The 16,424-nt window shown below is 36.7% G+C and overlaps 1 protein-coding gene across 1 annotated transcript in view; it reads left to right on the top strand.

Annotated features, from left to right (window-relative positions):
* The window catches only part of CCT6B (chaperonin containing TCP1 subunit 6B), a 41,579-nt gene that overhangs the window by 13,987 nt on the left and 11,168 nt on the right, over positions 1 to 16,424 (top strand). The window contains exons 4-9 of the mRNA XM_069089254.1: positions 3,698 to 3,871; positions 11,590 to 11,693; positions 12,850 to 12,960; positions 13,101 to 13,260; positions 13,372 to 13,454; positions 16,143 to 16,212. Coding sequence (XP_068945355.1) covers positions 3,698 to 3,871; positions 11,590 to 11,693; positions 12,850 to 12,960; positions 13,101 to 13,260; positions 13,372 to 13,454; positions 16,143 to 16,212 — 702 coding nt within the window. The remainder of the gene's footprint in view (positions 1 to 3,697; positions 3,872 to 11,589; positions 11,694 to 12,849; positions 12,961 to 13,100; positions 13,261 to 13,371; positions 13,455 to 16,142; positions 16,213 to 16,424) is intronic.

Genomic DNA, 16,424 nt, shown 5'->3' with positions numbered 1-16,424 from the left:
TTACCCCCTGCTAGCATAATTTTGGCTCCTGATAGGTACAAAGAAGGAAAACAACATCCAGTGCTCATGCCAACAGCACAAAACACAGACTTCTTTGCAATATAATAGATTTTCCTGGTCAGTCATCATTCTAATGACATGTCTGTGCTAGGCCCCTTTAAAATGATGTCAGACTTGCAAGGTACTTAAAAAAAGTCTTATTTATGACTTTTGTTTTTTATACCAAATTCATCTGCTAATATACCTCCTGACACAAGAGATTGCTCTCTTGTAACTAAGAAAAACAGGCAAACCCAGTTGGCACAGATCTTAGGATACATGCCACTTTAGTCTGCTACTAAGTGCAAGGGAGGTTTGCTTCATCATGTGTCCACTGGAACCAATATTAGTCATTTCATCTGATCTGAGCTTAGCTGCTTTTTGTTGTTCACATTTATGTTGCTGTCTCATTGTGTATATTTTTGTTCTGACTGTGCTTTGATCTGTATCAGTTCATGCCAGTCTTCCCATATTTCTCAGAATTCTTCATATTCATTGTTTCTTAAGGCACAATAATAATTGCATTAATTCGTGTACTGTAATTTGCTTAGCCATTATCCAATTGATTTGTTTCTAGTTTGTTACTAAAAAAAAGTGCCACTCTGAATATCTTGGCATATATCCAACTTTTAATTTTTACCTTTGATCTCCTTAGAAAACATGGTATAGTATTGAAAGAGTAAGTTACTTTAGGAGAAATTGTCATTTTAATTATATTGATAATGGTCTACCATTGAACAATTAACATTTTTCTAATTTTTTAGGTCTGTCTTTATTGCTATGTAGAGGATTTTGTAGTTTCTTTCCTATAGTTCCCATGTTTCTAGTAGATAGACTCCTAAGTATCTTGTTATTAATCATAATAGCTAGTATTTATATAGCACTTTATGGTTTGCAAAATTCTTTACAATTATTATCTCATATGATCCTCATGACTCTAGGAGATAGGCACATTATCCCCATTTTTCAGATGGGAAAACTGAGGCAGATATAAACTAAGTGACTTGCCCTATTAGATAAATAGTAAATATCTAAGGTTGGATTTGAGCTCTGACCTTCCTGGCTCCAGATCTAACACTCTATCCACTGGACCACCTAACTTCCCCTTTTCTGTATTATTCTGTAGCTATTTGAAATGGAATTTCTATTTCTTTTTCTTCCAGCTGGGTTGTGTTGGCAGTATACAGAAATATTAATGAATTATGTGGATTTATTTTGTATCTTGTAATTTTGCTGAATTTATTAACTTTAAATTACTTTTTAGTTGACTTCATAGGGTTCTCTAGAATTCAGTGCTTCTTAAACTGTGGGTTGTGACCCACAATTTAAGAAATGCTAAAGGGACCTTGAGCGGAAAAAGTTTAAGAAGGCCTGCTCTAGATAACCATTGTAGTATTTGCAAAAAGTGATAGTTTTTTCTTTCTTTTTGCCTATATTTGCTGCTATAAACTTTCCAGCCTAGAAGGCTACTATACCATCTACTATTTAAACCCACCTCACCACTTCTTTTTGTCTGTAATCTCAAGTTAATTTATCCATGTTTTAGCATCAAGAATTAGTGCTGCTCTGTCAATCACTAGACAGAAACACAAGAGTACAATCCACAGACACAGAAACTGCTGGCTAAAATACTCTAAAATCAATACTCTACTTGCTAGGCCTGTTAGCTGCTGCTCACTCCTATTATACTTTTTATATACTCCATTGTATGCTAGTAGCATGCTATGTAGATATAGGTGATCTTTAAATATTTGTTGAATTAAGGAATGATCATAGCAGAAATTGGAAAATGTATTCTACATTAAAAGTGACACCTCCCCTGGTATTCCATTCAGTGTGAAGAAGGATAGTACAATTCCCCTCAGTCTATGTTTGAAATTTGTATATTGATAGCACACTGAGATCCTCTGACAATAGTAAGGGAAATAGAAATTTTATCATATTTTAAAAATAATTATTTGCACCTGTGTGTAGTTTAGAATTCACACTTAGCCTCAGGGCAATTTGGAGACAAGGGAACCCTAGGGTGTGCTTACAACAAAGGAAAGAAGACCTATCTAGGCCTTTTGCTAAAATTTCTTTTTAGCAGACCCCAGGAACACAGACTGCCTCTAAAGAAAGTAACACTGACATCTGTGTAAATGGATCTCATGAGTAGAGTGGTATCAACCAAAAATATAGTTATGGAAACACAAATGAGATGTACACAAATGCTCTGGAAGTAAAGCTCTTCAAATACTCTTTGGAAAAAAAACTAAGACAACTCTTTAGAGGAAGAAATAGGTAACTTTTGCCAAAATTTGCTATAACGGTTTTATTTTTGCCTAAAATTTGGGACCATTAACCTTCTGGTAGGTTTCTTTTCTCCATACTTACAGTGCGGGAAAGATATCAGTTTCTAGGTATGGAAAATGAGGAATGTTATATTCATTTAAAGGATTTAAAATTCTCCTATAGAATAACAGTCTATCTTATAGCAGTTTCAGGTATGACCCCTGAAAGATACTCATACTGAATTTTTGCAGCCACCGGCAGACATTAAAGGAGAACATAGAGAAAGAGTTCTTAAAGGTGGATCTTAATGGATGGACAGGGAAAAATAGTGGCAAACAAATCATATGGAAAGCTTGCGCAGGAGTTGCCTTTTGTTGCACAGATAGTACTGATGTTGCTAAGTTCCAGTAACATTTGGAAAATATTATTCTGATCTCAGCATAGGCTGTTTTAAACTATAGATTTCCCTCATGATACCATTTAGGAAGGTATATAATGAAAAATAATTACCATGTTTGGTTTATATAAAATTACCATATAAAAGATATATTTGCCATAAAATGTTTTTTCTTTTAATTTAAATAAAATGTTTTATTCATCATTACTGTTCTCCTAGTCTTTATCACTTTTGTTTTCTTATTAAGAACCATGATTTATAGGCTATACTTTGTGTTTATTTAAGTCAAATTTTGAGAAAAAAATGACCTGTATCTGTACCAATATGGTATTCTTTCAAATGATGCTAATTGTAGAATTTTTGCTACTGGACAACATCCTTGTAATATTAATTCATCGACACTTAAGTGTGATTTGTATTTCCTTTGGTTTGAACTCTTTGTTAAGACAGTATTTATACTCTTCCTTTGCATTAAAAGGAGTCTCTTTTTCTTTCTCTGTAAAATGTATGTAAGTTAATATTTTCATATTCAGAGGGGAAGTACATGGCAGACATTAGTATTATTATTGGTTTTAGAGTAATAATGAATTACTTAGCTGTTTTACTTAGAGATAGCCTGGTGTACTGAATAGAGGACTGCCTTGGTTCTAGTTTTCTTCCTGATATGTCTTAGCTGTGTGTCCTTGGTATAATCACTTACCTTCTCAGCACCCCAGGTAATTTTCTAAGGCTATAAGTGACAGAAAAGTTGCTGACCTGCATTAGTGGTGGGAATTTTTGCACCAGAAATTCCCCATACCAATGAAAACTCAGATCTAGACCAAAAAATCCACTTAATTACTCAGTATGTGTGGTTATTGCTGATGACAAAGAGCAAATAGATATACTTTACATTGAAATATTATATAATCCCTAACATAAGAAAATGGTTGCATCCATTTGGATGGCTTTAATAATGGTGATTTTATGACAATCTGATTGTAAAAGGGTCTACATCCAAGGATAATAACTGAAGGCTTTGAAGCAGCAAAAGTGAAAGCACTTGAAGTTCTGGAGGAGATTAAAATAGAGAAAGAGATGTCCAGGGAAATCCTTCTAGATGTGGCTAGAACATCTCTCCATACCAAAGTTCATGCTGAATTGGCCAATGTATTAACAGAGGTATGTGTTAAAAACTCTTTGCTCGAATTGTTAGCATTTTCTCAAGCCACCTTTCAAATTATCACAGAAAGTTTATTAAAAACTTAATAACTACTGACAAGGACAAATAACCAAGTAAACATACAAAAGAACATCTAAAACCTTACATAAAACTTATTCAAGAATGTTTGTTGTTATTATTATTTTTAGTTGTTCAGTCATGTCTGACTCCTTGGGACCCCATGGACCATAGCATACCAGGTCTTTCTATCCTCCACTGTCTCCCAAAGTTTGTCCGAGCTTATGTTCCTTGCCTCTATGACACTCTCTATCCATCTCACCCTCTGAGATCCCCTTCTCCTTTTCCCTTCAATCTTTTAAAACATTAGGGTCTTCTCCAATGAGTCCTGTCATCTCATTATATGGCCAAAGTATTTCAGCTTCAGCTTTAGTATTTGACCTTCCGGTGAATAGCCTCAATTAATTTCCTTAAGTATTGATTGATTTGATCATTTTTCTGTCCAAGGGACTCTCAAAACTCTTCTCCAGCATCACAATTTGAAAGTGTTGATTCTGCAATGCTCAGCTTTCCTTATAGTTCAGCTTTCACAGCCATATATTGCCACTAGAAAAACCATAACTGACTGTGGCAAGGTGATATCTCTGCTTTTTAGTATGCTGTCCAGCTTTGGCATAGCTTTCCTTCCAAGGAACAAGCATCTTTTAATTTTGTGACTGCAGTCACTGTCTGTAATGATCTTTAAACTCAAGAATATAAAATCTGACACTGTTTCCATTTCTTCTCCCTCTCTTTGCCAGGAATTGATACAACTAGTTATGATGATCTTTGGGGTTTTTTTTTTTTTTTGGTCAAGCCATCTTTTACACTCTTCTCTTTCAAGAAGATCAAGAGACCTCTTGATTCTTTTTCACTTTCTGCCATCAGAATGGTATCATCTATATAGCTGAGATTGTTGGTATTTCTCCCAGCAACCTTAATTCCAACTTTTGTTTCATCCAGCCTGGCATTTTGCATGATGTACTCTGCAAATAGTTAAATAAATGAGGTGACAGTATAAAGGCTTATTGTACCCTTTTCCTAATCTTAAACCAATCAGTTCTTCTGTGGTTGGTTCTATTGCTTCTTCTTTTTTTTTTAATCATTGCTTCATTTTAAATTTTATTTTGCCTTTTTTTTGGAGGGGCAGTTGGGGTTAAGTAACTTGCCCAAGGTCACACGGCTAGTAAGTGTTAAGTGTCTGAAGCCGGATTTGAACTCAGGTCTTCCTGACTCCAGGGCTGGTTGCTCTATTCACTGCGCCGCATAGTCGCCCCAGTTCTATTGCTTCTTGACCCACATACAGGTTCCTCAGGAGATAAAAAAGATGATCTGGTACTCCCATCTCTTTATGGACTTGCCACATTTTGTTGTGATCCACATCAAAGACTTTTTAGTGCAGTTAGTGAAGCACAAGTAGATGTTTTTCCGGAATTCCCTTGCTTTCTCCACATTCCAGCAAATGTTGGCAATTTGGTCTCTAGTTCCTCTGTCTTTTTGAAAACCGGTCTGCTTTTCCGATTATTCTTAGCTCATGTATTTCTGAAGCTTTAGCTTGCAGGAACTTAAGCATGTGAAAGAAGCTCAATTGTTTGATAATTTGAACATTCTTTGGCATTGCCCTTTAGGATTGGGCTGTAAATTGATCTTCTCCAGTCTGGTGGGCACAGTTGAGTTTTCCAGGTTTGCTGGAATATTGAGTGTAGCACTTTAACAGCATCATCTTTTAGGATTTTCAGTATCTCAGCTGGAATTTGTCATCTCCACTAGCCTTTTTGTCAGCATTGCTTCCTAAGGCCCACTTGACTTCATTTTTCAGGATGTCTGTCCCTAGAGCAGCAACCACACCATCATGGTTATCAGTGATGTTACTATTTTTCCTTTATAGTTCTTTATATTCTTGCCACATCTTCTTAATCTTACCTACTTCTCTTAAGTCCCTATCATTTTTGTCTTTATCATGCCCATTTGTGCATGAAATGTTCTCTGGGTATCTCTAATTTTCTTGAGGAGATCTCTTGTCTTTCCAATTCTGTTTTTTTTTCTATTTCTTTGCATTGCTCACTTAAGAAAATCTTATTTTTCCTTGTTATTCTCTGAAATTCTGCATTCAGTTGGGTATGTCTTTCCCTCTTGTTTTCCTTCTTTCTTCAGCCTCACCAGATAGTCATTTTGCTTTCTTGTTCTTCTTTTTCTTTTAAATGTTTTATGTTGCTGCCTCCTGTACAATATTGCAAACCTCTGTCCATAATTCTTCAGGTACTCCATCTACTGGAGTACCTTAAATCTGTCACTTCCACTTCATATTCATAAGGGATATTATTTAGGTTGTACTGATATGATTTGATGATTTTCCATCCTTTCTTCAATTTAAGTCTGAATTTTGCAATAGAAGCTCACGAGCTGAACCACAGTCAGCTACAGGACTTTTTAAACTGAATGTATAGATCTTCTCCACTTTTGACTGCAAAGTATATAATCAATCTTATTTCAGTATTTGACCATCTGGTGATGTCCATGTGTAGAGTCGTGTTTTGGGTTGTTGAAAAAGATTGTTTGCTATGAGTGAGTTATCTTGACAAAACCCTATTAGTCTCTGCCCTGCTTCATTTGTACTTTCAAGGCCAAACTTGCCTGTTACTTCAGTTATCTTTTGATTTCCTACATTAGCATTCCAATCCCCTATGACGACTATGACATTTTAAATGTTGTTTCTAGAAGATATAGGTCTTCATAGAACTGATCACCTTTGGCCTCTGGCATTAGTAGTTGGAACATAGACTTTTATTGTTACTGTGATGTGGAATGGTTTGCCTTAGATTCAAATAGATTTCATTCTGTCATTTTTGGCATTATACCCCATTGGCATTATACTGCCATGTAATCTTTTGATTGATTGCAAAGGCTACTCCATTTATTCTAAGTGATTCTTGCTCACAATAGTATATGTAGTGATCACTTCAATTGAATTTACCCTTTCCCATCCATTTAAATTCACTGATACCCATGATGTTGATAACATTTGCTCTTTCCATGTCCTATTTGACCATATCCAGATTATCTTGGTTCACATATCTTACATTCTAGGTTACTATGCAGCATTGGACTTTTCCTTTCATCACCAAACACTCTGTGACTGAGCTCCTTTTGATTTTGACCCAGCTGCTTTATTAATTCGGGACTACTACTTGTAGTTGTCTTCTACGTGTTGGACACCTTCCAGCCTGAGGGGTTAATCTTCCGATGTTATATGTTTTATAATTTTAATACTGGGATTTTCTTGGCAAAGATACTAGAATGGTTTGCCATTTTCTTCCCCAGTGGATCACTTTTTGTCAGAACTTTCTACTATGACCTGCCCATCTTGGGTAATCCTGCATAACATACATAGCTCATAGTTTCATTGAGCTACACAAGCCCCTCCACCATGACAAGGCAGTGATCCAGGAGGGGATTTAAGAATGTAAAATCAACAAATTGACAAAACAAATAAATGCATTTTTTTTCTGTACCCTTTTCCAAGTCCTTCTGAGGTTCTGCTGTCTTTGGTTTTGAATTTATTTGGTTTGTGGATAAGTGTGTATATAATTCTCATTCTCCTTGTCTCAAACAGAGTGTTATTAAGGATCTTTTTTTTTTTGCATCTGCTATGATCTTTTATCTATCTAATACTGTAGTTAAGCCATACATGTTTATGAGTTTCTTAGTCTATTAGACTTATCGTATCAGACAAGTGCTTGGAAATATTCCAGAAGTGAAGTGCTAAGCTTTCATTTTCCATTTGTTCACTGCCTTCCAATTAGAATGGAGGTGTTGATGACTGGTTATCTAGCCACCAACAGATCATTTGGTTAACTTTGGCTCCCAGGATCTTAATTTTTAAAAAAATCTTTTTTTTAATTAATTTATTTTTAGTTTTCAACATTTATTTCCACAAAATTTTGAGTTCCAAATTTTCTCTCCATCTTTCCTCTACCTCCACCCCAAGATGGTGTACATTCTGATTACCCCTTCCCCTAATTTGCCTTCCTATCACACCCCCCCCCCTTCTCTTATCCCCTTCCCTTGTATTTTCCTATAGGGCAACATAGATTTCTATACCCTATTGCCTGCATATCTTATTTCCCATTTGCATGTAAAAGCAGTTTTTAACATTCATTTTTAAAGCTTTTGAGTTCCAAATTCTCTCCTGTCTTCCCTCCTCAGCCCCTTCATTGAGAAGGCAAGTGTTTTGATGTAGATTATGCATATGTAGTCATGCAAAACACTTCCATAACAGTCATGTTGTGAAAGACTAACTATATTTCCCTCCATCCTATCCCACCCCCCATTTATTCTATTCTCTCCTTTGACCCTGTTCCTCCTAAAGTGTTTCCTTCTGACTACCACCTCCCCAAATCTGTCCTCCCTTCTACCATTCCCCCTCTTATCCCCTTTCCCTTGCTTTCCTGTAGGGTAAGATAGATTTCCATACTCTTGGGTTCTTTAAATAAATTCAGGATGATAACCCAGGCTGTGAGTCACAAAATTTTAAAAGAGAGCAGGATCTCAGAGTTCATCTAATCTAATTGATACCCTAACAAGGATCTCCTCTGTAGTCTACCCAAGTGAGAAGTAAAAACTTGCTGAGTATAGAGAATCAAAGATGGCTGGCTTCACTAAAGAAGAAGGTGAGATTGTCTGTGGGGAGTGAGGGGTTGGGGGATGTCTGGGAATGTCGGGAGAGGGAAGCTATGAAACAGCTGCTTTGGGGAATGTCCTAGAGAGTCAGTAAGAGACACACAATGTTCATACTACCTACTGGAGTTTAATTGCGTGTTGGTAGCATACATTTGAAGTAGATTCAGCAACATTTGGTGGTTTCTTCTAGTAGCATTTGACCTCTTGGTAGGTGAGGAAAAGGCAAATAGTTGACAGTTTATAGTTTTGGGGGTTAACAGGATAGGAAGAATATGAGATTATTGGGTCAACTTAGGTAAGTAGGGAAATAGGGCCAGAATGAGGAGATAGATGGAATGGAGGAAACAGATCTGGGAATGGTGAAAGAGTAGGAAAGGCAAAAGGTTAGGCCACTATAATCAGAAAAGGGAATTTCATGGTTAGGAGAAAGATGTCATTTGGGTTCCAGGAATCCATACACTACTGTCTACAACTGTGACTACTAGACAGCTAAAATCATCTGTACAAAAGCATAGCCCCCCACTGTGCTAGTGAAGGAAACTGGTTTTGAGGTACTCCATGTGATTGTGGACCTAGGAAGAGCTTCTTATAGCTAATGATATAGTTGTGCATGTCCACAATTTAAAAACCCGTTTTTGTTCCTTGAAAGTCGAATGTATTGACACAGGAGGACTATTTAACTGTTTCAGACCTGGTCTTAAGGGTTGGGTGTACTTTGGTGGAATCACCCCAAGTACACTGTCAGAAACCTGACTTCATTATTTCACCCAGGGTTGATGGACCCCAAGGTCCATATAATTTTTGGTAACAAGACACATGAGACTGGTTTATTAATTTTATGCCAATAAATAAGAACTAGGATTCTCACCAGTGAAATAAGAACTAGAATATTCACCCAAGGTGGGCTTCTTGGCATGCTCCTTCCTCAGTAGGACAGACTATTTGTTAAAATGGACAGAGCATTGAATTCAGAGTTGGAGATCAATCACCACAAGTCTTTATTAAATGCCTACTGTGTCCTTGGCACTGTACTAGGCACTGGGAATAGAGTGATAGGGACTATACCTATGATTTCACTGATGTAGAGAACTCCAGGGTGAGGAAATTCCATCTACTAAAGCCCGTTGGCACATTTTTTTGAATGAAGAACTTACACGATTTGCCCATAGCCAGTAGGTACCAGAGTTGGGACTTCCTGGTTTGGAGGTTGGCTCTCTATTCCCTAATGGAGTCCATACTGCATCTACCAGGCACTGCTGATACAGAGACAAAAATAAAACATGCCCTGCCCTCAAGGAACTTATATTCTGTTGGGAGAAACAACATTTGTGTATATGTTTATATAAAATACATAAAAAATAAATACAAGGTAATGTGGAGGTGGGGGTAGGGGGAGGGAAGGCAGCAGCAGCAGCTGGGACCAGGAAAGGCTTCAAGTAGAAGGTAAGTTTGATCAGAGTTTTGAAGGAAACAAGGGATGTTTTTTGAACTTTAAATACTATTTATTTGGCTGAAAAACCATGAAATGGTTGGGTTGATGGACTCTGGCAGTGGGTGTCTAGGGACTCTCAATACTGACTGAATTAGCTTGAGGCGGGCAGGGAGGGGTGATGATGACTCACCCTTTCCTTCCCATTCCACCCACTTCTTAGAAGATTCAAGGGATAAGTGGAAAACAAGGAGCAGATTGTGGGAAAAGACCGATTTTTAAACCCTGGCTCAGGTTCAGTGTAAGTCAAGGTATTCTTAGCTTCCCCTCAGTGGCCCATTAAGGTTGGGAAGAAGTCTGAGGTAGCCACAAAGATAAGGATTTTATCTGGTCCTCATTCATGCCCCCAATAACCTAAAAAAGGGATTTTAAGAGAAGGGGGTGAGGAAGGAATGCATCCCAGTTATGTGTGACAGTCAGTGCAAAGGTACCATATTGAGAGGTGGAGGGTCATAGATGAGGAACAGTTTGGTTGGATTTATAGAGCAAATGAATAGGGGTAATGTACAATAATAAGTGCCAAACAGAGAAGTTTACATTTGATTCTAGGGCCAGTAGGGAGGAGCCACTGGATTTTATTGAATAGAGGAATTGACATCATCAGACCTATACTTATGGAAAATTGTGGACAATGGGTTGGAAAGGGTAGAGCCCTGAGGTTGAGAGACAATTAGGAGGCTATTACAGTAGTCCAGGAGGATGAGAACTTGAAATGGGATGGTGGCTCTTGATGTAGTGGCAAGGAGACAGGTGTGAGAGATATTTTGAAAGTAGAAACCGCAAGATTTGGCAACAGATTGGATTGTGGGGTGAATGAGAGTTAGGAGTATTTGAGGGACGATATTGAGATTGCAAACCTTTTTAATTGGAAGGATGGAGGTACCCTTGACAGAAATGGGGAAGTTTGGAAGAAGAGTAGGTTTGGGGAGATGGGTGGGAAAGATAATGAATTCTATTTTGAGTATATTGAGTTTGAGATGAGAATCTGGGTTTGAATCCTGGATATGTCATTATTACTTGTGTGATCTTGGAAAAATTGTTTAATCTTTCTGGGCCACACTTTTCTTATCTGAAAAATGGAACAGTTGGACCTCATGATTTCCAAAATCCTTTTCAGTTCTAAATCTTATCATCCTGGGATGTTACAAATTAAGGTCAGTTTCTGACCTCTAACTGAAAATGCTCACTCCAACTCTAAAAGACTATATGATTCTATATCCCTGCTGCTGGACGGGTCCTCTTCTTGTTTGTAAGGTTTTCTTAGCAGCAGTTAGAGCAACACTAATTGTTGAGTTTGTCTTTGTGTTTTGGGCTACAGATTAATTTTTAGGAATGTAAACCCTGTTTACTACAGAGTGTAGCTTAAACATAGATATATGTGGTATTCAGCATTTTAATTTTTGCATCTAATCTTGTATAAGTTGGAGGGGAAATAAGGGAATAATTGGGGGCAATTGGTTGTGATTTAAGAGTCCAAATTATTCATGCTTGTATCCATTTCTGTTATTGTAGGCTGTGGTAGAATCTCTTTTGGCCATTAGAAGACCAGGTTTTCCTATTGACCTTTTCATGGTAGAGATAATGGAGATGAAGCATAAGTCAGAAACTGATACCACGTAAGTCTTATAAAATGTTGATAAGATGTAGGCAATATTAGATTTAGAAAAGTATCTTCAACTTGGCTTCAGTTAATTTTATATTTTGCACTGAATGTTAGAAACATTGTTTTGCTAGTCTTCTGAAAACTAAGCTGTTTTCGCATACAGGTAGGAGTTAGAACACCAGTAATTTAGAAATTTTCCAATTATTTTGAGCAGATATTAAGGGAAAAAAATCATGTGCTTGACTTTATTTTGTCAGATTTAGCCATATAAGTTAAAAAATAATTCTGTGGTGATATTCTAGTAGTTAATATAGTCACACTCAACTTAGGTCCTACTTGAATGTGTTATTATGGTGTGAAGTTGACCCTGAGGACGTGAAGACTATACCAACACTTCAAGAATTATACTGGCAGGCCTTTACTAACTGAAAAGACCTTAAGTATGGGCCTGCTGATGGACTGTTGGTCACTTGAGAAGACTGGAGCAGTTCATCATGAGGTTCATCATGGCAATGGGTTTTTTGGTTTCAGCAACTCTTTAAGATTCATGGAAGGGTTATAGTCTGAAACCAGTGGAAGGAGTGAAACTCAGATTTTGAAGTGAAGTAATGTCATTGTGCTGTGTTAAATAAGATTTTCTTTATAAATTCTGCCAAGTTTATGTTTGATTTAAAGTTGGGTTGACTATTTAGAGGTTGTAGCAGTTATGTTATGAATGGTTAATGAAAAGAACACTGGACTTAGGGCTGAGAGAGTGGAGTTCAAGGCCTGGTTCTTCTCATTTCCTAGCCATGTGGCTATGAAGCCAGATTGCAGAATTGTCTCTGTAGTTTATATGTATGATCTTGAACAAACTGGTTTATTTCTCTAGGCCTCAATACCTTCATCTTTAAAGTAAGGGGTCAGACTAGATCATCTCTGTGATCACTTCCAGGACTAGATCCTGTCTGATCCTTAGTTTCTTCAAGTGACAAATGGAAATAATAGTCTGCACACTAGCCTTCCTCATGAGCTTGTTGTGAGAATCAAATGGCATGTCAGAACATGTCAAATCTTTGGTAACTCTGAATTGTCATATAAATGTGAGGTATCAGCATCATGATCATTAGAATGCATTTAGTATGTTATCTCTTAGAGTATTAAAGAAAGGAACTGAATTATTTTACCAGGTTGATCAGAGGCCTAGTTTTAGACCATGGAGCTCGTCATCCTGATATGAAGAAAAGAGTTGAAGATGCTTTTATTCTCACTTGCAATGTATCTCTAGAATATGAAAAAACGTAAGGAGTTGTTTTCTTTTAATAATGTAATGAAAACTGAGGCTTTTCTTTCTTTCTGAAAGTCTTTTTTCCTTCCTATTTCTCTTGCATCTGTTTGTTTGTTGCTGTGTATATGTTTACAATTCTCTTTGTTCTTTTAGAGAGGTGAACTCTGGTTTCTTCTACAAGACTGCAGAGGAGAGAGAAAAATTAGTAAAAGCTGAAAGACAATTTATTGAAGATAGAGTGAACAAAATAATAAGACTGAAAAGAAAAGTTTGTGATGATGGAAAGAAAGGATTTATTGTTCTTAATCAGAAGGTGAGAATGAAATTTTCAACATCTAAGTAAGTATATTTAAGTGCTTGTAACACTTAACTTGGCAGTGGAGAATGCTTAAATCCTACTTGTAATTTCTCTGTTTGATTACAGGGCATCGATCCATTTTCTTTAGATGTCCTTGCAAAAGAAGGTATTGTGGCTCTTCGCAGAGCTAAAAGAAGGAATATGGAGCGGTAAGCTCAGTATATTGATAAAATAATCATACATTCTAAATAATTCAGTGCTGGAGCTGGAATTATTTTGCACTTTTGTGTGCTCTTTTTAGCTTATTCAGTAACGTTTGTCATTTCTACAAAAATTTAATTGCCCAAAAGTTACCTAATTCATGTAGGAATGAATTACTATATTATTGTAACTACAGAGTTCTGTAATAGGGTTCTAAATAGTGGTAAATGAATGAGTGATCAAAAAAATGCACTTCAACCTGTATAAAACCCTTTTTGAAATATATCAGAATTTGACAATCTCCTCACAACTGATTTTTTAAAATTAAATTAAAATTTTTTTAATCGTCAAAAATCTGTCTTTTCTACTATCTCCCCTCCCCCAGCATTTTAGAAAGAAAAACAAACTTTTGTTTACAAACAATATAGTTAAGTAAAAAAAAATTTCTGCATTGGCCATGTCTGAAAAAATGTCTCATTCTGTGTTCTAAGTGTTTTACTATAGTGTTTTTATCTATGAGGATATGGGTAGCATGTTTTAAAATGAGTTTTCTGGAATTGTGGTTGGTCATTAAGCTAATCAGAGTTCCTAAGTCTTTTAAAGTTACTCATTTTTTAATATTGTTGTCATTGTATAAATTGTTCTCCTGGTTCTACTTACTTCAGTCAGCATCAGTTCAGACAAGTCTTTCCAGGTTTCTTTAAAACCATCACATTCATTCTGACACAATAGTATTCTATCACATTTATATACTATAACTTGTTTCGTCATTTCTCAATTTCTTGATGCTCTTTTAGTTTCCAATTCTTTGCCATTGAAAAAAGAGCTGCTATAAATATTTTTGTACATCCTTTTTTTGAGTTTTCTTTAGAACTAATCCCTCTCTTAAACGACTCACCCTATTATTTCCCTCTCCCTCCTGTTTCCTGTTGAATGAAATGTATTTCTTTACCCAACTGTGTATGTGTATTCTTCTCTCTTTTGATCAGTTCAGAGGAGAGTGAAGTTTGAGTGTCACCCACTCCCTCTATCCCCATCCTCCTCCTTGTTTGTATGGGTGTCTACTTGCCACCCTGATTATGTGGGATAATTTTCCCCAACCTTTCTCTCCCTTTCTCTCCATAGTATATTCACTCTTCCTCTCTTTCCATTCTTCTTTTAAGATCAAGACATAATAGAACCACTCCCAACTTTCTATTCAGTTAGACTCCTTTGACTCCTGTTGGTGATAGAGTTCAGAGGAGACAGAGGTCTCCTCTCCCCATACTAGAATGTAAAAAGTTTACCCTTGTTTAATCTTTTTTTTTTCTTTTTGGAGGGGGGAAGGCAGGGCAATTGGGGTTAAGTGACTTGCCCAAGGTCACATGGCTAATAAGTGTTAAGTGTCTGAGGCCAGATTTGAACTCAGGTCCTCCTGACTGCAGGGCTGGTGCTCTATTCACTGCACCATCTAGCCACCCCACCCTTGTTTAATTTTTTATGATTGTTTGTTCATATTTACTTTTTTATGTTTTTCTTGACTCTGTGTTGACTTTTAAAGTTTCTACTCAGCTCTGGTCTTTATATCAAGAATGTTTAGAATCATCTATTTCATTAAAAGTACATTTCCCCCTGTAGGATTATCCTCAGTTTTTCTAGGTAAGATATTCTTGGTTATAAACCTGCATCTTTTGCCTTCTGGAATATCATATTACCAGCTCTTTGCTCCTTTAAAGGAGTGGCTGCTAAATTGTGTGTGTTCTTGACTATAGTTCCTCATCACTTGAATTCTTTCTTTCTGACTGTTTGTACTATTTTTTCTTTGACTTAGGAGCTCTGAATTTTGGCTGGGCATTTTCATTTTGGAGTTTCTATCAAGAGGTAATTGGTGGATTCTTTTTATTTCCACTTTACCTTCTGATTCTAAGAGATATGGACATTCATCTTTTATGATTTCTTGAAATATGATGTCTTACTAGGCTCTTTTTATGATCATGGCTTTCAGGTGACTCTTAAATTATTTCTCTTGATCTGTTTTCTAGGTAAGTTATTTTTGTCTTGAGATACTTTACATTTTCTCCTATTTTTTGACTTTATTTTAATATTTCTTCTTATCCATGGAGTCATTGTTTTCTTTTTGGTCCATTCTAATTTTCAGGGAGTTTTTTGCTTGGGCAAAGCTTTGTACCTCCTATGCCAACTTGTTAATTCCCTATCCAATTTTTTCTTCCATAACTCTTATTATTATTTTTTTAGTTTTCCCCTCTAGTACTTTCATTTCATTTATAAAAAACAAAACATTTTCAACTCTTTTAAAAACTTGCTTTATCTCTTTCAGGAAATCTAGTTGAATTTGTGCCTAAGTTGTGTTTTCTTTTGAGTCTGCTTGTAGATGTTTCAGAGTCGTTCTGTTGTAATGCGTTTTTGTCTTGATTTCCCTTCTTTCTGTAATAGCTCTTTTTGTTGTGAATTTTTTTTATTTATTCATTTTTCCAGCCTGACTTCGGGCTTTATGTTAGGGCCATCCTCTTCTGGAGGGAAGGTCATTTTTGGTCCTGCTACTGCTTTCTTGGACTGTTGAGCATTACATTATTTCATGATCTCAGGAATAGCTCAGCTGGAGATCTGTAAGCTTTCACTGCTCCCAGAGTGGTCTACGTAGAGTAAAGTTTGATTGTTGTCCTTCCTGGTCTGAGCTCTGCAAGCTCTTGACATAGGTTTGGGTCTGAGCTCCAGGCCCAGCTGACCTTATTTGGAGTTCCAGTAGACTGCTGCTGTAGGCTCAGGGTGACAGAATTGAAGGCTTCCTTTTGGTTATTCCACTGTATACTTCAGACTGGTCTGGAGGGTGTTCCTGAGACCCTTCTCTGCTCCTGGGGTCCTAGACACACAGATGTTGCTTGCTTCTTTCTGAATTTGTTCCTTGTTTATTATACAACCTAGGGCCCACTACCAGTTCTTACCCCAAAATGCTACCGCTAGCTGAAAATGCTCCCTTC

Source organism: Petaurus breviceps, unplaced genomic scaffold, assembly GCF_028583685.1.
Source record: "Petaurus breviceps papuanus isolate PSGF00001 unplaced genomic scaffold, PetGlider_PUasm1.0 186, whole genome shotgun sequence".
Classification (NCBI taxonomy): domain Eukaryota; kingdom Metazoa; phylum Chordata; class Mammalia; order Diprotodontia; family Petauridae; genus Petaurus; species Petaurus breviceps.
The sequence above is the reverse complement of the archived record's forward strand: the minus strand, read 5'-3'. Positions and strand labels throughout refer to the sequence as shown.